The sequence below is a fragment of the Echeneis naucrates genome, chromosome 2 (assembly GCF_900963305.1).
Source record: "Echeneis naucrates chromosome 2, fEcheNa1.1, whole genome shotgun sequence".
Classification (NCBI taxonomy): domain Eukaryota; kingdom Metazoa; phylum Chordata; class Actinopteri; order Carangiformes; family Echeneidae; genus Echeneis; species Echeneis naucrates.
The window spans coordinates 4,613,978-4,639,205 of record NC_042512.1 but is presented as its reverse complement, the minus strand read 5'-3'; the positions used below and the strand labels follow the sequence as shown (position 1 = coordinate 4,639,205).

At 41.6% G+C, this 25,228-nt stretch overlaps 1 protein-coding gene and 2 non-coding genes across 3 annotated transcripts; 2 read left to right on the top strand and 1 right to left on the bottom strand.

Moving 5' to 3' along the window:
* Positions 1-285: 285 nt before the first annotated feature.
* LOC115053020 (NLR family CARD domain-containing protein 3-like) lies at positions 286-5,340 on the top strand (the record flags this gene model as incomplete). The annotated part of the gene is given in 7 exon segments (XM_029517578.1): positions 286-484; positions 631-2,434; positions 2,544-2,717; positions 3,401-3,574; positions 3,652-3,698; positions 4,068-4,260; positions 4,262-5,340. Coding segments are annotated over 7 exon segments (2,916 nt in total), but the record flags the coding sequence as incomplete, so codon positions are not given.
* A 1,621-nt stretch (positions 5,341-6,961) lies between these two features.
* On the top strand, positions 6,962-7,032 carry trnag-gcc (transfer RNA glycine (anticodon GCC)). Its single transcript has one exon. It is a non-coding gene; the product is annotated as a tRNA-Gly (tRNA).
* A 7,093-nt stretch (positions 7,033-14,125) lies between these two features.
* trnag-gcc (transfer RNA glycine (anticodon GCC)) lies at positions 14,126-14,197 on the bottom strand. The gene has a single exon. It is a non-coding gene; the product is annotated as a tRNA-Gly (tRNA).
* Positions 14,198-25,228: the final 11,031 nt, after the last annotated feature.

Genomic DNA, 25,228 nt, shown 5'->3' with positions numbered 1-25,228 from the left:
GTTGATGTGTTGAAGGGCTGTATCAGTTTGGTCTTCATGTGATGATCAGGATCTCTGTGTTGTCAGAATCTAAAGTCAAACTTAGTAAGTTACACCAGTGAAGTTAGTTTAGTGAAGTCAGCAGGTCTGAATCTTTCTGTGTAGCTCTGGAAAGAGACGTGGCAGCAGATGATACAGCAGCAGCTAAAGTTGAACTCTGCTGACTGATGATCTGATGCTTTGATCCATCAGTTTATACTGAGAGTGAACTTTACACAGGATGTTATTGTGTTCCAGCTGCTGGAGGAGAACATCGTCTGTTTTGTGAAGAACGAGCTGAAGAAAATCAAAAGGAGTCTGAGTCCAGATTACCAACAATTCATGAGGAATGAGGATGATGAGGCGGATGAAGAGCAGAGGAGGAGCAGAGAGGCATTTCTGAAGATCACAGTGAACTTCCTGAGGAGGATGAAGCAGGAGGAGCTGGCTGACTGTCTGCAGAGCAGTAAGAGGATTTAATTTGATGGATCAATTAGATATTTACTAAAGTCTGAGGAGACGGAGAGGAATATGATCATACTCTTATTCTTCAGGAAAAGTAAATATCAACCTTGTAGTTTTTTAAATCTAATTTGTTTTTTGTTTATTCAGAAAGTCGTGCTCAAGTTTGTCAGCGTAAACTGAAATCTGGCCTGAAGAAGAAGTTCCAGTGTGTGTTTGAGGGGATCTCTAAAGCAGGAAACCCAACCCTTCTGAATCAGATCTACACAGAGCTCTACATCACAGAGGGAGGGACTGGAGAGGTCAATGAGGAACATGAGGTCAGACAGATTGAAACAGCATCCAGGAAACAGGACAGAGCAGAAACAAGCATCAGACAAGAAGACATCTTTAAAGCCCCACCTGGAAGAGACCAACCAATCAGAACAGTGATGACAAAGGGAGTGGCTGGCATTGGGAAAACCGTCTTAACACAGAAGTTCACTCTGGACTGGGCTGAAGACAAAGCCAACCAGGACATAGAGTTCACATTCCCCTTCACCTTCAGAGAGCTGAATGTGCTGAAAGAGAAGAAGTTCAGCTTGGTGGAACTTGTTCATCTCTTCTTCACTGAAACCAAAGAAGCAGGAATGTGCAGCTTTGATCACTTCCAGGTTGTGTTCATCTTTGACGGTCTGGATGAGTGTCGACTTCCTCTGGACTTCCACAACACTGAGGTCCTGACTGATCCTACAGAGTCCACCTCAGTGGACGTGCTGCTGACAAACCTCATCAGGGGGAAACTGCTTCCCTCTGCTCGCCTCTGGATAACCACACGACCTGCAGCAGCCAATCAGATCCCTCCTCAGTGTGTTGACATGGTGACAGAGGTCAGAGGGTTCAATGACCCCCAGAAGGAGGAGTACTTCAGGAAGAGGTTCAGACATGAGGAGCAGGCCAGCAGGATCATCTCCCACATCAAGACCTCACGAAGCCTCCACATCATGTGCCACATCCCAGTCTTCTGCTGGATCACTGCTACAGTTCTGGAGGAGGTGTTGAAGACCAGAGAGGGAGGAGAGCTGCCCAAGACCCTGACTGAGATGTACATCCACTTCCTGGTGGTTCACTCCAAAGTGAAGAAGGTCAAGTACGATGGAGGAGCTGAGTCAGATCCACACTGGAGTCCAGAGACCAGGAAGATGATTGAGTCTCTGGGAAAAGTGGCTTTTGAGCAGCTGCAGAAAGGAAACCTGATCTTCTATGAATCAGACCTGACAGAGTGTGGCATCGATATCAGAGCAGCATCAGTTTACTCAGGAGTGTTGACACAGATCTTCAAAGAGGAGACAGGGCTGTACCAGGACAAGGTCTTCTGCTTCGTCCATCTGAGTGTTCAGGAGTTTCTGGCTGCTCTTCATGTCCATCTGACCTTCATCAACTCAGGAGTCAATCTGATATCAGAAGAACAAACAACCTACTTGCGGTCAAAACTGTTAAAAACAACCCCTGAACCTTTAATTCTCTACCAGAGTGCTGTGGATAAGGCCTTACAGAGTCCACATGGACACCTGGACTTGTTCCTCCGGTTCCTTCTGGGTCTTTCACTGCAGACCAACCAAACTCTCCTACGAGGCCTGGTGACACAGACAGGAAGTAGCTCAGAGACCAATCAGAAAACAGTCCAGTACATGAAGACAAAGATCAGTGAGAATCTGTCTCCAGAGAAAAGTATCAACCTGTTTCACTGTCTGAATGAACTGAATGATGGTTCTCTGGTGGAGGAGATCCAACAGTCCCTGAGATCAGGACGTCTCTCCACAGATAAACTGTCTCCTGCTCAATGGTCAGCTCTGGTCTTCATCTTACTGTCATCAGAAAAAGATCTGGACGTGTTTGACCTGAAGAAATACTCTGCTTCAGAGGAGGCTCTTCTGAGGCTGCTGCCAGTGGTCAAAGCCTCCAACAAAGTTCTGTATGTGCGAACAAAAAAATCCAAATAGATCAAATAAATCTTTCTTTATTTGAGGCTTTAAAGAAATGTTTTTTAAATCACTTATCGTGTTTTTCTGATTCCTCTTCAGACTGAGTGGCTGTAACCTCTCAGACAGAAGCTGTGAAGCTCTGTCCTCAGTCCTCAGCTCCCAGTCCTCTAGTCTGAGAGATCTGGACCTGAGTAACAACAACCTGCAGGATTCAGGAGTGAAGCTGCTGTGTGTTGGACTGAAGAGTCCACACTGTGAGCTGGAAGGACTCGGGTTAGTATTGAAATGTTTGGTTTTAATTACAGAAATGTTATTTTCCTTGAAATATCAAGTCAAACTTGATTTAATTGCATTTTTCATACCAATCAGCAACACAAAGTGCTTTACAGGTTTAAAGTGAAAAAAAGAAACAGTAACAACTGAGGAATCTGAGAAAAAATAAACATACAACTTAAGCAGTAAAACGCTCATTAAAATGACTGTGCACAGAGGAACCAGATGAAGAAACCTTAGGCAGCCATCCACACAGAAAAGCGTCTGACCTCACAACCACGGCCAGAGGAAATAGTTTGCCATCCATGACTGCATATTTGTAATTCAACTTAAAAGAGCATCAGTTAGACCTGAGACATTCGGACATGGTAATGTAAAGCTTAGTATCATCAACATAGCAATTTACTGCAGGAAGACACCTTTGCCATCTTTCACAGTTGTGATGATGGAGTCGTCATTCAGGAAAATATTTAAGGGGCTTAAAGACTGCACCATCGAGCAGAATCAATGCATCACTATGCAGTGTTTGTCGTCGTTTTGCACATAAGGATCCATTAAAGTGCAGCAGATTACATGATGATCTACGAGTGTAGAAACTGAAGCCTGTTTGCTCATTTTTATTCAGTAGTTCTTTCATCTGACATTGTCATCCTCACAAAGCATTTTTTATTGTGTGCGTTCAGTCTGTCAGGATGCCTGGTCTCAGAGGAAGGCTGTTCTTCTCTGGCCTCAGCTCTCAGCTCCAACCCCTCCCATCTGAGAGAACTGGACCTGAGCTACAATCATCCAGGAGACTCAGGAGTGAAGCTTCTGTCTGCTGGACTGGAGGATCCAGACTGGAGACTGGACACTCTCAGGTCTGGACAGCTCTGAGGAACTCTGCTTCATGTTTGATGGTGGATCAAGTTGATCCTGACTCTGTTTCTTCCTCCAGGATGGACCATGGTGGACCACAGAGACTGAGACCTGGTCTGAGGAAGTGTGAGTGTGTTTTCACTTTGATTCATGAAAACTCAGCTGCTCATGTTGCACTAGATTTTTACATTTCTGACTGAAGTACAAAGATGAGTTTCATTCAGGATCAACACTTCATGTGTTTATTGATGTGGATCTCCATCAGCCGTCGTCTTTGACTCCACAGCAGAAAAAAAGCAGAACATTGCTGACATCTTGACTCTCATGTTCAGTAACTGTTGATGTTCTAACTGGATTGTTGGCTTTTCATTTAAATGTAGTCAAACATTATTCACAGGTGATGAAATGTAAGTTTGAATGATTCACTTTCAGTAAAGTTGTTGATAAATGAACAGATGATAAACTGCAGCTGTTGTTTCTTGTTCTCTCCATCAGATGTCTGTGAACTGGAACTGGACACAAACACAATCCACAGAAACCTCAAACTGTCTGACAACAACAGGAAGGTGACGCATGTAGCAGAGGATCAGTCATATCCTGTTCATCCAGACAGATTTGATATCTTTCCTCAGCTGCTGTGTAGAAATGGTCTGACTGGTCGCTGTTACTGGGAGGTGGAGTGGAGAGGTTCATATCTCAGTGAGCTACAGAGGAATCAGAAGGAAAGGACACAGTGCTGACTGTTTGTTTGGACACAATGATCAGTCCTTTAGTCTGACCTGCTCTAAGGGTGGTTACTCTGTCTGGCACAACAGCAGAAAAGCATCGTTCTCCTCCTCTGACTCTCACAGAGTAGCAGTGTTTGTGGACTGTCCTGCTGGCTCTCTGTCCTTCTACAGAGTCTCCTCTGACTCACTGATCCACCTCCACACCTTCAACACCACATTCACTGAACCTCTCTATGCTGGGTTCTTCATCTGCTCTGGTTCAGTGTCTCTGAGGAAGTTGTACTGAAAGAGACTTGAAACTAGAAACTGAGACAATTCACTGTTGGCCTCACTTCTCAGCTCTGGAGTCTCCGTCAGTTCCAGATTGGAGACAGATCTGGACTTTACTGTCTAAATCACTTTTAGTTCCTGAAAGTCCATCAGTCTGCACACTGATTATGTTTCCATCATGCTCTGGTTGTTTTCTGTAACCAAGAATTGTTTGCTGCCCACTGAACCCAACATCTCACACAGGCTTAGAGGGAGAGAGGGGCAGGTGGGTGGAGAGAATGAAAGCAGGAGGGGGATATTCAAACAGGTGTAGGCAGGAACATGATGCTGCAAGGACTCCATGGAGTAGTAGTACAGAATTCATGGGGATAAGGGAGCAGCAGGTGTTGCAGGAACATGGGATGGCAATGAATAACCATCTGCAGGCTGAGGACAGGGAGAGAGAGGAGAGGAACTGGGAGAGACAGAGACAGAAATGAGGTTGACCTTTAAATGCCCTTTGTGAGACAAACATAACTTCCTGTTTTTATCCGAGTGTCTCTGTATGAATGAATGGTGATGTGGCCTGGGTGGGGGATATATTCATGTTTATTTTTATCATTTAATGTGTAAAGCACTTTGTGCAACATTGATATGTTTGAAAAGGGCTGTATAAATAAACAAAAAGTTTAAAGTAGGGATTGATTTGTTGGTTAATTGATTCATTGACTGATATAGTGATATAATACAGTCCAATAATGTTCTAGCGGAGTCGTGCAGCAGACTCTCAGCTCAGTGTGTGAATGTGCTGCTGCTGAACTGGGACTCATGAGTTCCACTCTGAACCAATGAGTCATGAATCATGAGTCTGACTGTGAACCAGTCTACAGTATGTGCTGTGGGTGAGTGACAGCTCATAGCGGGGAGGGAAAGGGAGTGAAACAGCAAACCAGAGCTGCTGCTTTTCCTCCTTCTTTCTATATGAACATGAGCACCATGATGCACACTGCTGTGTTCTCATATTAAGCTCATGCTCACCTTCTTTCTTTCACAGGGAGAACATGAAAGAAGCTGAAGCTGAACTCAGCCTTCCAACTTTAGTGCTCCGTGTCACAGACTGATCCATTTTCTGACGTTATAGTCCACACCAGGCTGCAGCCTCTCTGTGTGACACTTTGTTCATCATTATTTTCACACTTTAGTTCCTGCTTCTTTTCATTTAGGCTCCATGTAGGCTGTTCATGATGACTTTGTTTGTGTGTGGCTGTTTTCTTCTGAATGTGGGATCTCTGTCTGAATGAAAGTTTCACAATCACTGCCTCAGACTGCATTCAGAAGGAATTGTTGAAGTCATAGAAGCTGAAGAGTTGATGATCAGAGGCTGACAGCTAAAGGAAGCTAGAATGCACACTGCTCTCTGACAGAGTCGGCCTCCCTCCACATTTAGGAGGCTTTTTCACTTCTTACAACAGCTGACAAAGGGCTCATCTGGGATTTGAACCCCGGACCTGTCACACCCTGAGCCAGAATCATCCTGATTGTTCCTGGAATGGTTTGGTTAGTCAGAGTGTGTCTGTGTGTGTTCTTGTCTCTCTGAGTGGCTGGAAATGAAAATGGAGATCGGTAGAAGCAGATGACTCTGAGGATGAATGAATGTTTCACTGACAACATCAACAACTGCTTACCTCCATGAGACTGTGTGACGTCACTGGAGATCAAAGACGGAAGGGTCAAAGAGTCAGACGAATGGCGCATGCGCACAGAGAAGCTCACACTCGTCTCGCAAACTAATGAAGTAAAACACAAATCAGCTGTTATTAGACAAATAAGTGCCGTTAAATTGAACTAAAACCAAATCGGTTGGTTTGTTCCTCCCACATACTCAGATGTCTGTTTTGTGTTTTCTGTGTGACGTCACTGGGGATCAAAGGCATTTCCTGTCCTTCATCGCTCTCCCACGCGACACCAACTCAAACGTCACACTCGCAGTGAAACACAAATCAGTTGTTATTAGACAAATAAGTGGCGTTAAATTGAACGAAAACCAAATCTGTTGGTTTGTTCCTCCTTCTACTTATTAAAATGCTTATTTTCCTGCTAACTCATTTTTTGAATCACAGACTGAGCGAAGCTGCGCACCTCATCCACTGTTTGTGTGTGTGTGTGTGTGTGTGTGCTCTCTCTGCTGGTCTGAGCTCTCAGTTCATTTAAATACTTTGTTGGATCTGTCTGTCTGTATCATGTCAGAAACTCTGAAACACTCTGAACTTCTTTAAAACACGGTGGATTTACTGACATGAAAGTGTCCAGCAGTCCATGATGGATTATTATAGAAAGATATCAGCTTTATCAGCATTGTTGCATACAAACAGGTCTGCTGGCGCCTGGAGATTCGTATCGGTAGTTAAATAAGTATTGGTGGTTCAGTGGTAGAATTGTCGCCTGCCACGCGGGAGCCCCGGGTTCGATTCCCGGCCAATGCAGAGTAACTCTTTACCAACATCCAGATGTTAGAAACACAGTGCTGCTTGGAAAATACCCAGATAGACTCCAACACACTGTGACTTTTTGAAACAACCAGTGGAGCCCCCTGGTGGTCAGTAGAAGTGCAGCCCCTCTGAGCTGGTGGCAGACCAAGGCTTCAGTCTGCACACATCTTCCACATGTGATGGCACACACACTGTGTATTGTGGCAACATCCGTCCCCTCAGAGAGAATCTGCTCTTTAACCCTCCTGTCGTTTTCACCCCCCGCCCCTTACTTTAGTGTTCCTGCTCTGTTTGATACGGTGGCCGGTAAGTGCAAAACTAAATTACAAAGTGCCAAACACTTTTACAAAGCGTCAAACAAAATTACATGTTGGGGAAACATTTTTACATTTTATTCAACAAAATGACACAAGAAAAACACTTTTCCCACGGACAAAACAAATTGACATTTGAGAAAACAAATTTACAAGTTGCGAAACAATTTTCCAAACGACAGAATCTTCCGGAAGGGAAATGTACCAAATGCCGGAAGTGATTCAGAAGAAGATTGACTGTGAGCTCAAAAAGTTTGTGTCGGTTTGTGTGGCGGGAAAACTTTGCAGAGTGAAAGTTTGTGGCAGCATGGAGTAAATGATGTTTTGGCCGTTTTGTGGAAACAACTTGAGCCAATTTACGCGGTTGTGTTTTCCGTGCGGACGATCTGTAGAATGTTTGACGTTGATGAACGGACCAGACGGAAGGAGCACGCGCACAGGAGACATCTAATAAACAGCCGGAAAATGCTAAACAAGCTAAGTGTAGCATCGCGCTAACTAGCTGAAGCCGCTGTCAGACATGATGTGAATTAAAGTGCACCGTTTCATTTTGCAGCCAATCGTTGTCTTCACGGAATAGCAACGCGTTTAGTTGGTATGCGTTGCTAGTTTTTTTATTTTTTTTATTTTAGGCGTATATTTATGCTAAATGCACAATTGTTGCTGATTGTTTTAGCTGCTGCTAACTTTCTGTTTTGATACGGAACTCCGTTCATTCCAGCAGAACAACCATGAACATCATATAAACAATTCATGGAGGACAGAAAGTCAAAGTCAAAAGAACTGTGGGCCGAAAGGAAACAGGTCCAGGTACGTGTGTGTATATATCTGTAAAATATGGAAGTAAATATGTGTGTGTGTGTGAAATGAATGATATCTTTTTGTTATTTTAGCAGATAAACATGGATTGATGGCGCCACATGGAGCTGATTTAAAAGCTCAGAGAGGGAAAACACTCCCATTATATACAGATCCGGAGGTAGCAGCACCTGATCTACTGAAGCATGATGTGAAGTTTACACGGTGCAAACATCAGCCTGCGGACTCTTAAAAGGATGATTCCTCTCCAAACGCCATCAAGTTGGAACTTCGTGGACCTGGACAACTGTTTGGCTATCGGACGATGTGGCAGGTACTCAGACAAAAGTCCAATCTTCCAGTGAAGAGAGATGATGTGATGAATGAGAGAGCACGCAGAAGGTTTCTAAGAAGAAGCTGCTACTCAATGGGAGCGAACTGTATGTGGCATGCAGATGGTTCTGATAAACTGGCTCTCTCAGGACGCATGGATGGATTTTTTCACCTAAAGTGCTGTGGCTCCAATGTGGACCGACAAATAACAAGAAGCCAACAGTGATCGCTGAGAATCTCCTCTCATGAGACTGAGGACTGATTGTGGCACGGAGAATGGCATTATGGCTGCCATTCAGTCTCCCCTACGCCTCCATCATGATGACTGCTGCTCTGGGCCGTCCAGCCACATGTATGGCTCATCCACGAATAAGCAGCGTGTTGAATCCTGGTGGGCCATATTTAGAAGGGGAAGGTAAGTGGCCTTCATGAAGTCATTTTATTATGACTGACCTTTCATTTGATTTTTATCTTTATGTTCTATCTCAGATGAACTCCTCTAAACATATATAATAACTGAGGCTGGGACTTTAACGCGTTCATTTCAATTAATTAATTTCAAAGCCTTTAATGAATTAGATTTTAATGAGTCCCACTTTTACTAATCTATATTTACTTCCGATTCTATCCATTTCTACAGGTCTCAGTTCTGGATGGAGTTGTTTGCTGGATACTTCAACGGGAGCCATGAGCATCAGTGCCTTCTGAGATGTTGCTATGGTGATGTTGGATGAGTGTGTGAGACTGTGGAACAGTCACAGGATTCACACTTCCAGAACAGCGTCATGTCCAATGAACTGTACTGCTGACCACACAGGTAATATTGGTGATGGATGGATATTTCCATGTTTGTTTTATTTATTTATTGCTTAAATGTAAATAAATAATATAAATGCTTTTTATTGTATCTAACACAGATTTGGCTCCACAGACTGGATTTGAGATTGAACCAGCTGACTTGGATGCTGTTCCAGAGGCGAGCCTGTCAATAGCTCCATGTGGGGACTCAAACATGCAGGAGGACTTTGACTTTGTTATGGAGCACAAACAACTACAGAAGCCAGAGAACTGTGAGTCTGCAGCAGAACTGTACATGAAGCTGAAAGAAACTGCTCAGCTGTGAGTCAGTGACAAAGGGAATTTTCCCTTCCACATTATCAAGTGCTTGTTCATTGGGGTTTCTGTCCTATTTCTTTTTTTTTTTTTTTTTTTATTAATAATTTTTTTTAATATACATGTCAAGAGCCATGAGATGACTGTGCTGTGATTTGGTATTAGACAAGTAACACAGAATTGAATCAAATATTGCCATGACTGAAAAACATGCAATTTTTCTCTCTTAAAATAGTTTGGAAAAAACTCATAACCAATCTATCACAGATGCAATCAGAAGGAAATATTTGTAATTTTTTTATTGTTTGTCAACATAACATTTGCATTCCCATTGTTTCATTTCTTCAGATGAACAGGTACCAGAATCATTTGGAAACATCACAAGGAAAAGTGAATGACAAACTATGAAATCTGATTTGGAGTGGTGGAACACTGCAGTCTGTCTGAACACCAAGTGTCACAGCTGCATTTTTGCTGAGTTTGAAATCAATTGATAAAAATTATAGCAAAGTAATGAGTCCTATATTTTTGTAAGTATGGAATACAAAACTTCTTGAAATTTGTTTTGTCTAAAACTTAACTGTGTGGAGAGAACAAAAACTAACAAAAAAAAAAAAAAACGCCTTTTCGGAGTCTGGTCTTGAGGGGTGATCTAGTTACCAATTACAAGTTACAGTTACAAGTCCATGTGTGACTTAAACACAGTGTGTGAATCTAGGAGTGCTAATTTCAATGTGTTTGAACATGTATTGGGAACTGGGAATGGAGAGTCATCCAGGAACTCTATTCTTGGCGATGGTTCCAATCCGGACGGGGGAGGTGAAGTCAGCCCAGTTGCAAACATCAAAACATCCTCCAGAGACACAGCAGCCTGACCTTCTGCAAAGAAAACCTTCAGTTACATCTTGACAATGTATTTTCTCAACAAATTATAAAAAAATAAATAGTGATTTACAAACCTTCACAATCAAAGACACAGTCCGCCCAGTAGCCCAAAGTTTGACTTTCTTTAAGTCTCCTGTTACTTCCTGATGGACTGAGGTCAGGTTTGAAGAGTCTCAAGTTCCAGACCAGTGAGTGGCTTTTCAGAGTGGCACAGGACAGGGGCCAGCAAAGTAGGCTGTTGCTGCAGTGCAGTCAGAAACTGAAGAGCTGAAAGACCATCTTTGAATCTAAAAAGTCAGCACAAACATTGTTTCACATTTAAATGACCTAAAGAAACTTCAATGTTTTCTAAAATGACTATCCACCCAAACATATAGAAATGAGTAAAAATGGTTGTGTGTTGAACATTACTGATTTAAAGAAGAACTCTGTGTCTTGCTTTGCACTTGGCAGGGTAATTGTTACTCTACAGACTGCAAGAATTACGCACACAAACACAAGACTGGAATGACATGAGCACCTTTTGATTGGCATAAGACAGAGGAAGGGGAGACAGACATCACACAGCAATTATACTAAACTAAGGCACACATTCTGACACACTGACTCAGAGCTAAAAAATATACATTCTTAATAAACCACAGAGGGGGATGATGAGGCATTTCAAACTAAAACATCTTAAATACAAAAAAATAACAATCACATCATTACAAATATGATCTTACCTGTCAATTACAGATGAGATGCGGTCAATAATGTACCATCGGAGGGAGTCTGACACGATTTCTTTCTTTTCTTCAACAGGAGCAACACGTCTCAGACAGCCTGCTGTCTGTAACATTGTGCTGCGTCTCATGATGCATTCTCACAGAGCATCCACTGAAGAAACATTCTCAATCTGAGATGAAACATGTTTTTGAAAAATAGTTCAAGCAACAAAGCGTATGTCATGTGATATATAAAGTTAATGATCATTAACCATTAGTATTGTTTACATCTAACCCTGTTCATACCATTTACATTGTACACCAAGAACTGATGTCCTTCTGGTCCATCAGAAATGGGTCGGTCTTTCAGATGTTTCATCAGTAGAGTTAAAAACTCTCGCCTCGGCCCACCTGTGTCAATTCCTTCTTCCAAAACAGCATCATCTGTGAATTTTACCAGCATGTCACAGGTTTCAGAATATGTTGAACATCTTACAAATGCAAATATCTTTCCCATGTAATCAATAAATTAAAATTAAATTAAGTGAGTCGCTGTTGTTTTTTTACTTACCTGTAGCAAGTACTCCTGACTGGATTTGTTTCAGGTGGATCCAGATCCTCAGTGTCAGATATTACTGTCTGAAAAACAAATGAAAATGTCTGAAACAACACACTGAAAGCAAAGAACATCAGGCTGCCATAATCTGCCTTAATACCTGTCCAGGCTGAGCTGTGGATGAATCTCTGAAACATGATAAAATTGATAAACTGATGAACTTTATGATACAGAGTATAACAGAGCTTTGAGTAACATTTAGAGGTAGAGAGGAACCATAAGATTTATAAATAAGAGATTATTTTCTTATAAATTATATCACACGTATGGTATTTACTACCACATGTTCATCACAATCACATCAACAACTTAAAGACAAATTACTTCTGTTGTAAAAACTAATACCTACCCTTTATCTTCAGGTTTTCATTTGGGAGAACTGTGTTTTTTTGGTTCAAAAACCTGAGAAGAAAAGCACACAATTGTCAGCAACTTTAAACAGCTTCCATTATTGTTCCCTCACCACATACAGTATATATCAATGGTGAAAAGTTATCAGGGTGTCTGACTGGAATAGTAAATGCCAAATAATCAAGACTTGGTTCTTAGACTTAATACTTTAAACCAAATGCATATCCTGTCGATAAAAAAAAAAAAAAAAAAAAAAAAAAACTGAATAAAAGTACAAAATGTAAAAATGAACATACCACAGTTTCAGCTGCATTGAATTCAGCTGTGCTCCTCGATGTGATGACAATTTCAGAATCAGAGTCTGATGTATCAACCTCTGTAGTAAAAACAAACAACACATTATTAATTATGCTACATCAGAGTAAATAAATATGTAAAAATGTTGAATGAAGAGATCCACAAACCTCCTCTAAAGTGTGTTTCTAGGCAAATGAAAAAAGTGCCTTTCCTATTTCCTTTTTATATTCTGCCAGTTTGAATGGGCTTTCTGACCCAGGCACATGGAGCACCTCTGAACAGTCTGGATACAAAAGAAGGTCTGCTCCTTCATCCATCTTCTTGTTAAATGTTCTCATTTCTTGGACAGCTTGCTTCAGTAGATCAGGTGCTGCTACCTCCGGATCTGTATATAATGGGAGTGTTTTCCCTCTCTGAGCTTTTAAATCAGCTCCATGTGGCGCCATCAATCCATGTTTATCTGCTAAAATAACAAAAAGATATCATTCATTTCACACACACACATATTTACTTCCATATTTTACAGATATATCCACACACGTACCTGGACCTGTTTCCTTTCGGCCCACAGTTCTTTTGACTGTGACTTTCTGTCCTCCATGAATTGTTTATATGATGTTCATGGTTGTTCTGCTGGAATGAACGGAGTTCCGTATCAAAACAGAAAGTTAGCAGCAGCTAAAACAATCAGCAACAATTGTGCATTTAGCATAACTGAAAGCCTAACAAATAAATAAATAAAAAACTAGCAACGCATACTAACTAAACGCGTTGCTATTCCGTGAAGACAACGATTGGCTGCAAAATGAAACGGTGCACTTTAATTCACTGCATGTCTGACAGCGGCTTCAGCTAGTTAGCGCGATGCTACACTTAGCTTGTTTAGCATTTTCCGGCTGTTTATTAGATGTCTCCTGTGCGCGTGCTCCTTCCGTCTGGTCCGTTCGTCAACGTTAAACATTCTACAGATCGTCCGCACGGAAAACACAACCGCGTAAATTGGCTCAAGTTGTTTCCACAAAACGGCCAAAACATCATTTACTCCATGCTGCCATAAACTTTCACTCCGCAAAGTTTTCCCGCCACACAAACCGATACAAACTTTTTGAGCTCACAGTCAATCTTCCTCTGGATCACTTCCGGCATTTGGTACATTCCCCTTCCGGAAGATTCTGTCGTTTGGAAAATTGTTTTGCCACTTGTAAATTCGTTTTCTAAAATGTAAATTTGTTTTGTCCGTGTTAAAAGTGTTTTCTTTATGTAATTTTGTTGAATAAAATGTAAAAATGTTTCTCAACATGTAAATTTGTTTGACGCTTTGTAAAAGTGTTTGGCACTTTGTAATTTAGTTTTGCACTTACCGGCCACCGTATCAAACAGAGCAGGAACACTAAAGTAAGGGGCGGGGGGTGAAAACGACAGGAGGGTTAAAGAGCAGATTCTCTCTGAGGGGACGGATGTTGCCACAATACACAGTGTGTGTGCCATCACATGTGGAAGATGTGTGCAGACTGAAGCCTTGGTCTGCCACCAGCTCAGAGGGGCTGCACTTCTACTGACCACCAGGGGGCTCCACTGGTTGTTTCACAAAGTCACAGTGTGTTGGAGTCTATCAGGGTATTTTCCAAGCAGCACTGTGTTTCTAACATCTGGATGTTGGTAAAAAGTTACTCTGCATTGGCCGGGAATCGAACCCGGGCCTCCCGCGTGGCAGGCGAAAAATTCTACCACTGAACCACCAATGCTTATTTAACGACTTTCACCATGAAGTCACGAATCTCTATTCATCAGCAGCTTTCAACACTTTCTGACATGTTCAGAAGAACTTCCTGCATTTTATAACGTGGCAACTAACCCGATCAGAGAGAGTCTTCTTTTTTCTGTTTTTCTCACACAGGTTCAAAAACAAGCTCCTCCGCTGAGTGAGACGGCAACATTTTTTTACAAGTTTTACAGATGATTATTGTAATTTCTGTGTTTATATACAACAATGTATTTACATTAAAGTTGATATATTTCTACAATAATCCATCATGGACACTCTCATATCAGTAAATCCACCGTGTTTTAAAGAAGTTCAGAGTGTTTCAGAGTTTCTGACATGATACAGACAGACAGACCCAGCAAAGCATTTAAATGAACTGAGAGCTCAGACCAGCAGAGAGAGCACACACACACACACACACACACACACACACACACAGTGGACGAGGTGCGCACCTTCGCTCAGTCTGTGATTCCAAAAATGAGCGAAAGCAGGAAAAGACACATTTTAATAAGTAGAAGGATGATTTGGAAGGATTGAAGGATTTGGTTTTAGTTCAATTTAACGCCACTTATTTGTCTAATAACAGCTGATTTGTGTTTCACTTCATTCGTTCGCGAGACAAGCTTGAGATTCTTCGTGCGCATGCGCCGTTCCGGCTGAATCTAATGCGAGTGTGACGTTTGAGTTGGTGTCGCGTGGGAGAGCGATGAAGGACAGGAAATGCCTTTGATCTCCAGTGACGTCACACAGCCTCATAGAGGTGAGTAAACAGTTGTTGATGTTGTCAGTGAAACATTCATTCATCCTCAGAGTCATCTGCTTCTACCGATCTCCATTTTCATTTCCAACCACTCAGAGAGACAAGAACACACACAGACACACTCTGACTAACCAAACCATTCCAGGAACAATCAGGATGATTCTGGCTCAGGGTGTGACAGGTCCGGGGTTCAAATCCCAGATGAGCCCTTTGTCAGCTGTTGTAAGAAGTGAAAAAGCCTCCTAAATGTGGAGGGAGGCCGACTCTGTCAGAGAGCAGTGTGCATTCTAGCTTCCTTTAGCTGTCAGCCTCTGATCATCAACTCTTCAGCTTCTATGACTTCAACAATTCCTTCTGAATGCAGTCTGAGGCAGTGATTGTGAAACTTTCATTCAGACAGAGATCCCACATTCAGAAGAAAACAGCCACACACAAACAAAGTCATCATGAACAGCCTACATGGAGCCTAAATGAAAAGAAGCAGGAACTAAAGTGTGAAAATAATGATGAACAAAGTGTCACACAGAGAGGCTGCAGCCTGGTGTGGACTATAACGTCAGAAAATGGATCAGTCTGTGACACGGAGCACTAAAGTTGGAAGGCTGAGTTCAGCTTCAGCTTCTTTCATGTTCTCCCTGTGAAAGAAAGAAGGTGAACATGAGCTTGATATGAGAACACAGCAGTAACACACATTACTGGGCAGTATGCTACAATATCAATCATTTGACCTTTATTTATACAGCGCTTTTCAAACTAATAATGTTACACAAAGTGCTTTACACATTAAAATATAAAAATAAACAAGACAATATCCCCACCTGGGCCACATCACCATCCTCCCAGATTAAAACAGGATGTTGTTTGTCATACAAAGATCATTCAGGACACTAAATAAAAATTTTCCTTTCAGTAGATAAACTGCTGCAGTGTCCCAAGTTTTGCTCTTTCAGTATCATGTTATTTATTTACATAAGATTTTTTTTTTCAACATGTTAAAAAGAAGAATTTAAAATAAAAATAAAAATTAAGAATAAGAATTATTTGAGATAAAAAAGAAACAAAAAAACAAACAAAACATGTTTACATTTTATTAAGGGAAAAAAGGGCCAATTTAAAAGTTTCATCCATGCCGACTGACAGTCACGTGTTTCACAAGAAAATGTTTTATATCAACAAAAAATGCTTGTAGAAATGTTCCCAAAGCAGCCCAAAGGGTCCAGAAGAAGCTGAACCTAAACCCCAGGTGGAGTTTGGAGGAGCTGGCTGAGAGGAGAGGAGGACTTGAGGAGTCTCTGGGATCATGGTGGACTGGACTCTGTTCTCAGACCAGTTCTGATTCCTCTGTCAGTCTCTGCTGGATGAAGCTCTCCTCTCCACCTCCCAGGAACATGGTCCAGAGTCTGGACAAGCTGCTGCTGCAACATCTGGATCATCAGGAAGCAGCTGATCCTCCATCAACACACACCTTCCTCTTCACCACGTCCACCTGTGTAGAGAAGAAGAGAGCAGATCCATCAGTGTTTCCTGACTCTGTCCATCAGCTGTCAGTCAGTGATGCAGATCCAGCATAAAGACCTGCAGGGACTTCAGTCCTGTTCAGTCCAGATGTGCAGCAGCTGTTTCCTCTCAGCTCATGTTAACGTGTTGGAGTGAACACACTGAGCTGGAAACTCACAGACCTCAAGTCTGCTGACTCAGCACATTTCTCTGAGTCCACAGTGGAGACAAAGAGCTGAGTCATGAAGGTTCATCACTTTACTGATGATTTACTGAAGGTCCATTTAAACAGAGAGACTCAGGCAGACAGACAGACAGACAGACAGACAGACAGACAGACAGACAGACAGGATTCTGGTCTGCAGAAAGACCACATGGTGACAGTGTGATGAAAGAAGATCAGTGATGTGCAGCTTTCAGTCAGACTGATCTCAGAGCTGTGACAGATGAACCTGATCAGAGAACAAACAGTCTCAGCTCAGATCTGACAGTTTGATGGACGAGGACCAGAATCTGAACATCTTTGAGTTCTTCAGCTGGAATCTGCTTCATTTGATGGTCACATGATCACAACAGTCCTCTGACTGATCTGATTGGCTGACTGTTTTCTCTCTGTCTTTCTGTCTAATTCTGAAATCTGTTTCTGTTCTCCTCTCACAGCTTCACTGAGGAGTTTGAAGGTTCACAGGAAACACTGAGTCTTTGCTCTGATACTGGATTTAAACAATGTTACTGAAAGGAACATTAACTGAGTCCAACTCTACTGACCACAGAGTCTCCAGTCTGAAGTTCGGACTCTTCACAAGATCAGACAGATCCTTCAGGTCTGAATCCTTCAGGTCATTGTTGTGACTCAGGTCCAGTTCTCTGAGATGGGAGGGGTTGGACTTCAGAGCTGAGCCCAGAGAAGAACAGCTGATCTCTGACAACCTGCACCACCTCAACCTGATTAAAGAATGACAGATGTGACTTTAGGAGGAAAAGTTCCTGCTTAAGAGTGTTCAATGTTTCATCAAGTCAGTTTAATTAGAATCTTAGTTAGTCTGCTTTAGTCACATGACTCGTGTTGGAACAAGAAAACACTGAATATTAGGGGTGTATCCAAAAAAAAGTAAAAAAAGAAAAGATATCACAATTCTCATTTACTACAATTCAGAATTGATTCAAAATGTCCCAAAATTGATTTTGAAAAATAAAACAAATCTGCACGCTGTCTGATGACACCACGGAGCTGGTTCTGGAACATATGCATGCGCAGTAAGCGCTAAAACAAGGAAGAAACGACAATAATGGAGGAAAGAGAGATTCAACCGGCCCCTTCCTCGCTGCAGGCAAAGATTCTGACTCATTTTGGTTTTTACCAAATACCCAAGGAAGACCGAGCATGACATGACTTATTTTATAGCTAGCTACTGAGAGTAGCAGTTGTGGTCCACATACATTTGAAAAGGCACTTTTGTTAAAATTTAAAAGACAGCATGTTTAACTGCACGTTTTGTTTTGTTTTGTTTTCTTTATAAAGAGGCACTTTTATTTTTTGTTATTCAAGCAATATGTGATATTGCTTTTAAGCAACAGCTGCAACAATTCCATCTGAGCATGGATTAATGTTTACTTAATAAATGTGAAAAAAACACTTTAATGTCTCAATTTGTCATTCTGTCTTGCAAAGCAGACTGGAGTAGATCATGAGAATCGTTTACAAACCTATAAATTGAAGCAGAAGTCATGAATCAAATTGTTTTGAATCGAAAATCGGTTAGAATCAAGAATCGATTTTGAATCAAATCATAGCCCCAAAAATCGAATTGAATTGTGAGATAGTCAACGATTCCCACCCACTGAATATATATGTTTTCATGTCAGTGAGGAAAAAAAGTGTCCTGTCTTTGAAACACTGATGGATTTTTCTTATTTTCTTCAAGTTTTAAGTCTGTACTTCAACATTTGTCTGCCACACTGACTGGAATAAACCAGAGAAGAAGAAAACAGACGTCAGCATGAAGATCCTCAGTGTGGATCAGTATAATATCAGCCTAATGTCTGCAGGTCAGAGTCACCACAACTGTAACATCATATTAATCTGAGAGCAGAAATAAAACATGAGTCTGACCTCAGAGTCTCCAGTCTACAGTCTGGACTCTCCACAAGATCACGCAGCTCCTTCACATCTGGATCCTGCAGGAGGTTTCCTCTCAGGTCCAGTTCTCTGAGATGGGAGGGGTTGGACTTCAGAGCTGAGGCCAGAGAAGAACAGCTGATCTCTGACAACCAACAAAACCGCAACCTGAAAAAAGAAGAAATCATGGAGATCAGATGACTGATTATCAGCATACCTTTCAAGTATCCCGTTTTGGCCGGGATTTTCCCGTATTTTACCCTCCTTTCCCAGCCCCCTCTGGTTTTAGTATTTTCCTGTAAACTTCCTGTATTTAACCTGCATTTATTAAAAATAATAATAATACCCCACTCTGACTTCTGCCACCTGCTACACTAACCTACTGCATGTACTGTAGGTGTCGCAAGGTTAGTGTGACATTGTCAGACTAGAGGGACAACAATGCGACAGAAAAAAATAACAGCAGGGAAAAACAAAGATAAGGCAGGAAACCAGCTCCTTTGTTTCCTGTCTGCCATTATTGGACATACTGATTAATCCAGGTGTGACTGACCTCAGTAGTCATAACAACAATGGTCAGACACACCTGGATTAATCAGTATGTCCAATAATGAAAGACAGGAAACAAAGGAGCTGGCTGACGTTCAGGACATAGTGGAGCTGCATAAAGCCAATTGCAGTTTTTAGGTGGTTGACAAGTGGTGATTTTAGCTTTCTTGTCCATCTGTCTTAAAATGTACGGGATACTGGAGCTTAGTTGGGGTGGTGGGATGTCTTGCAGCAGGTGCTGGAAAATATCCCTTATTTTCAAATCCAAAACTTGACAAGTATGAATCAGTCAGAAATGTCCTGATCCAGAACTTCTCCATCTTTTCAAACTCATCACCCACTTTAACATCTCAAATGTTGCTGGTCCACATCAGACTTTGTTCCAATACAAAGACCAAGACCAAGATTTAAAGATCCAGTCCTGATCCAAGACTAAGGTCTCCCTTTTCCTGATTAATATATTGAACAAGTAAATTCAAGTTTTGGAAAAGACTGACAACTTTTATGATTATAATTAGAAACAACTGGAAACATGAAACAACAGCGATTTTTAATAAAAGTGAATACATTCAAGTTAAATGTCAATATAAATTCTGGATTAAACAAATCTACAACAACAACTAAACAGACCTCAGAATCTGCAGTCTACAATCTGGACTCTTCAGAAAACCACACAGATTCTTCAGTCCTGAATCCTGCAGGTCATTGTTGTGACTCAGGTCCAGTTCTCTGAGATGGGAGGGGTTGGACTTCAGAGCTGAGACCAGAGAAGAACAGCTGATCTCTGACAAACTGCAGTTCTTCAACCTGAGTAAAGAATAAAAGACGTGACTTTAGGAGACAAAGTTCCTGCTGGAAAGTGTTCAATGTTTCATCATCTGTTCAGAGCTGAAGATTTAGAAATTAGAAGTTTAGAAAATGAAAGTCCAACAGCTGAAACACATAGAACTGAGCTCCGGCAGGTAAGTCCACTCTAAAACCAGTCAAAACAGTCCGCAAACAAGCTTCAAAAGTTCTACACAGAAAACCAAACTTATCATGAATGTTATATTTGAAGATGACGTCTTGGCCTGACGTTGGACCAACACATGACATTTAACCCAGCTGTCAGTGTTTTAGCTCAGTCTGCAGGTAGAGCCCTGAACAAGTCTGAACACTGTGCTCATCTGGGAGTTCATACTTTCACTCTGTTCTCTAGTGTGTGTGTGTGTGTGTGTGTGTGTGTGTGTGTGTGTGTGTGTGTGTGTGTGTGTGTCAGACGATGCTTCTGCTGTCTGGGGATTCTGTGAATATTCTCTTTGTAATACTCAGCATCATAGAGCTATTGGTTATCTTACAGCAGAACACAAATGGACCTCAGTGTTGGCTCTTCATGGTGATTTGGGTTGGGAGCCCTCGAGTATCAGACATAAGAGACAAATGCTCCAGCTGTGGAACAGATCTGTGAAGCTGCCTGATCATAGAATTACTAAAAAGATATTTCATCACCATCCCTGGGCCAGTGAGCTGAAATTAATATTCTATATGAGTGATTTATGAATTCTTTCTTCATTTGTCCTGCTCGTGTGATGATTGACTTTTTCTTTGCAAAGAAAATAAAAACTTGTCGGCCAGAAAAAGTCTGTATTTCATTCTTCACCAGCAACAGAGAATTTCCACAACAGAAATGACACAAATGTGTCGACAGTAGTGGACTAACAATGGTCAGTGGAACTCCTCTAATGGGCTGCTGTCACAAGGAGCTTTGTGAACACTCCTACAGAGGTTAAATACCTGGGTCCAACTCCACTGTCTGTCAGACTAGTGAGGACTAGTCAGACCGATGGGTTGAACTGATGAAGCCCCTGAGATAAGAGGCCAAACATCTTCTTAGACAAACAAAGTGCAGTTGCTTTCAATTCGACACGCAAATAAATAAATGAAAAAAAAAAAAAAAAACCACAAAGTACAATCTGCATGTTAACATACAAATATTCATTAGGATATGATGTCCCCTTTCAAAAATACAAGATTGATTGATAAACTGCTTGCAATTAAAATGTCATTTTTAAATTAATATCTGTTTTCCAAAGTTACTTTCAAACCATTTAAAAGTTTAAATGTTAAAAACCTGAAGAGGATTTTCCCTCATAAATATAAACCTGTCTGCCGGTCAGAGTCACCACAACTGTAACATCATATTAATCTGAAAACAGAAATAAAACTTGAGTCTGACCTCAGAGTCTCCAGTCTACAGTGAGGACTCTTCAGAAAACCACACAGATCCTTCAGTCCTGAATCCTTCAGGTCGTTCTGACTCAGGTCCAGTTCTCTGAGATGGGAGGGGTTGGACTTCAGAGCTGAGACCAGAGAAGAACAGCTGATCTCTGACAAACTGGAGTTGTCAAATCTGAATAAAGAATAAAAGATCCAGATAAAATCATTGATAATCAGTTAGATATGTTCACGAGACTTTAAAGAAAAGTGGCACCACATTCTGTCTGGATGTTTGAAGTGTTTCTTCAGTGTAATTGTCATTTCAGCCACTGGAGGCTGAAGTTCAGCAGCTCCTCACTCTAAAACAAAGTGATTCCCTCAGCTGACCTGCGGCTGCAGTGGAATACAGGACATACTTGTGTAGGAATACAGCAGATGGCTGCTTCATAAATATGTGGCAGCAAAGGAAAGTTCTGCTTTGACGTGATGATGAAGCTGTAAAATCTTCTAAATGAAGAACATTTCAACATGTGTGGGACTGTTTGTTTTCAAAGTGTGTAGAAGAGCTTTTTGATGTTGACTCCGTCCACAGCAGCTCATCACTCAGCTTCTGTACCGCTGCTCTGAACTCCATCTACTGCAGTAACACACTGACTGAGTATGACCACACCACAAAGAAACACAACTATCACTGTGCTGCACATGAACTGTGCTCAGTGCAGGGAAACCTGTGGTGGAGCTCCAATCCTTTGGAAATAACAGCTTTCAGAGCACAGGGGGGCCACGGCCACGTGTCTGAAAGCCCCATGAGGGCTGGAGTCTCAACAACACAACTGACTCTGGTCCTCAGCTCCACACCTACCAAGTCTGAAGACATTTATTAGGACATTAGATTAAAGATCTACCACAGTGGACTGACCTCAGAGTCTCCAGTCTGCAGTCTGGACTCTCCACAAGATCACACAGCTCCTTCACATCTGGATCCTGCAGGAGGTTTCCTCTCAGGTCCAGTTCTCTGAGATGGGAGGGGTTGGACTTCAGAGCTGAGGCCAGAGAAGAACAGCTGATCTCTGACAACCAACAGCATCTCAACCTGAAAAAGAACAAATCATGGAGATCAGATGACTGATAATCAGTCAGAAATGTCCTGATCCAGAACTTCTCCATCTTCTCAAACTCATCACCCACTTTAACATCTCAAATGTTGCTGGTCCACATCAGACCTTGTTCCAATACAAAGACCAAGACCAAGATTTAAAGATCCAGTCCTGATCCAAGACTAAGGTCTCCCTTGGTCCTGGTTTCTGTTTGGAGATCAAACATGTGAAACCATCTCTTTGGTTCCTGGAAGACTTTTCCTGATTAATATATTGAACAAGTAAATTCAAGTTTTGGAAAAAACACTGACAACTTTTATGATTATTATTAGAAACAACTGGAAACATGAAACGACAGCGATTTTTAATAAAAGTGAATACATTCAAGTTAAATGTGAATATAAATTCTGGATTAATAAAATCTACAACAACAACTGAACAGACCTCAGAATCTGCAGTCTACAATCTGGACTCTTCAGAAAACTACACAGATCCTTCAGTCCTGAATCCTGCAGGTCATTGTTGTGACTCAGCTCCAGTTCTCTGAGATGGGAGGGGTTGGACTTCAGAGCTGAGACCAGAGAAGAACAGCTGATCTCTGAAAAACTGCAGTTCATCAACCTGAGTAAAGAATAAAAGATGTGACTTTAGGAGACAAAGTTCCTGCTTGAAAGTGTTCAATGTTTCATCATCTGTTCAGAGCTGAAGGTTTAGAAAGTAGAAGTTTAGAAAATGAAAGTCCAACAGCTGAAACACATAGAATTGAGCTCTGGTAGGTAAGTCCAAGTCTGAACACTGTGCTCATCTGGGAGTTCATACTTTCACTCTGTTCTATAATGTGTGTGTGTGTGTGTGTGTCCTGTGTCAGACGATTATCAGACATCAGAGACAAATGCTCCAGCTCTGGAACAGATCTGTGAAGCTGCCTGATCATAGAATTACTAAAAAGATATTTCATTCTGACACTTTGGCCCAATCCCAAAGTTCACCTACTCACTCCCACCAGCCCTGAAGCTTCAAAAGGAAGTCACAAGGGGTATAGCTTTGCTTCTTCCCAAGGAATTGGGACACCACTTGCTACGTCACTGCATAGTTTACATTCAAGCACGCAAGCGATATAGTCTTTAAAAGGGAAGTTCTCCTGTCCTGGGGTGACTCCTCCTCATGCTGGGCTGTGCTGCATTGTGATTTGGGTTAAACAACTTTTGTTTTTTGTTTTGATTTTTACATGTGTAGTTTTGTTTTACTTGTTTATGTTACAAATAACAGTCTTAGTAGCTGTCATAGCTTTAGGAGAGGGATTTTTTTTTTCAATCTTGTTCTCCTATTTCATCATCAGGGAAGTAGGGTTGTTTTTTATTTTATTTATTTTATTTCAGGTTATATTTTTCAAACAGAACAACAAACATACTCATTAAAGTAAAGACACAGTAACACAAACATTGTATAGTGATGCATTGATTTTGTTCAGCCAATAGGTTGTGGTAAAAAAACAAAACAGCAGAACAGCCCTTTACCTCCTGACAGGAAAGGGAGGGGGAAAGAAGTGTGAGTGAAAAAAAAACAAAAAACTGGTGAGTTAACAAATGAGTGGCAACTGTGAACTGGTGGAAGGAAAAAGCTGCTGACATAAACAGCAAGGAGAACAACAGAGAGGAGTGATAGTGAGGGGAACAAAGAAAAGCTGTCCAGGTTCATTCAACTCTGCCTGCTAATCAAAGAGATGTTGGGAAAATAAGAAAGCAGTAACACGAGGAAGAGAACCAGCTGGATTCACTGGAGGTTTGGAAACCCATGGCCTGAGGAGTGGTGATGATCCCAGGAGTACCAAGGAGGAAAAAGGTGCCTGTATACTGGGACTCCATACCTGCCTGGGCTGGAGGAGCCCCACAACAGAGCTAACACAGTCCATCACTGTCCCCTCAACCATTTAACACACTGATCCACCATACGTCCACTCACACACACACTGAACCCCGGAGGAAGTGGAACCAGCTGGGGAGACACACACACACACACACACACACACACACACACAGACAGACAGACACCTCAAAGCAAACTTTTGCTCATCCTCATGCTGTTACACAGGAAGCTTGATGTGGACTAACCCACACATCCCTCCATTCTTTTGGGGCATTGATGATTTAAGTTTTGTGTTTCCATGATTTGTGATAACAGGGTGAACTGTGTTCTGTGATATTTAGTTTATGTCTGCCGATTAACCTTCCGAGCAAATATTGCTTTGAGAGATTTTGATTTGTAGTGTGTGTATTGGGTTACAGATTACAGGTGCTTTTTTTTTTAAGGAATCTCAATTTGATTTATGTATTAAAACCCCCTTTGATTTAGACTTCGCCTTGACATTTTCTCCACATATCTTTTTGTAGGTAGGAGTAACAGCTAGCCGGTGAATTTCTTTAGGTTTCCCACACACCTAAATAATGACATCAAATCTGAGAGGACAATAGTGTCTTTTGATCCAGCTCCTGTCTCCTGTCTGCCGCCCAACTACAAAGTGTGTTTGTAACCGTTTCTAGACCCGAAGCTAGAAGGTTCATTCATCCACAGAGCATCATATCAGCAGTCCACTCAACCTCTGGTGTCTTTGAGCCCCTTAAATATTTTCCTGAATGAGAACTCCATCATCACAACTGTGACAGATGCCAAAAGCAGCAGAAAGGTTGTGTCCACCTCCCTAAAAGTAAATGATCCTCAGTGAACATAGAAGACACCACTACGAACCAAAATCTACAAACCTCTTCAGTTTTCAATTTTTACTCATTTAAA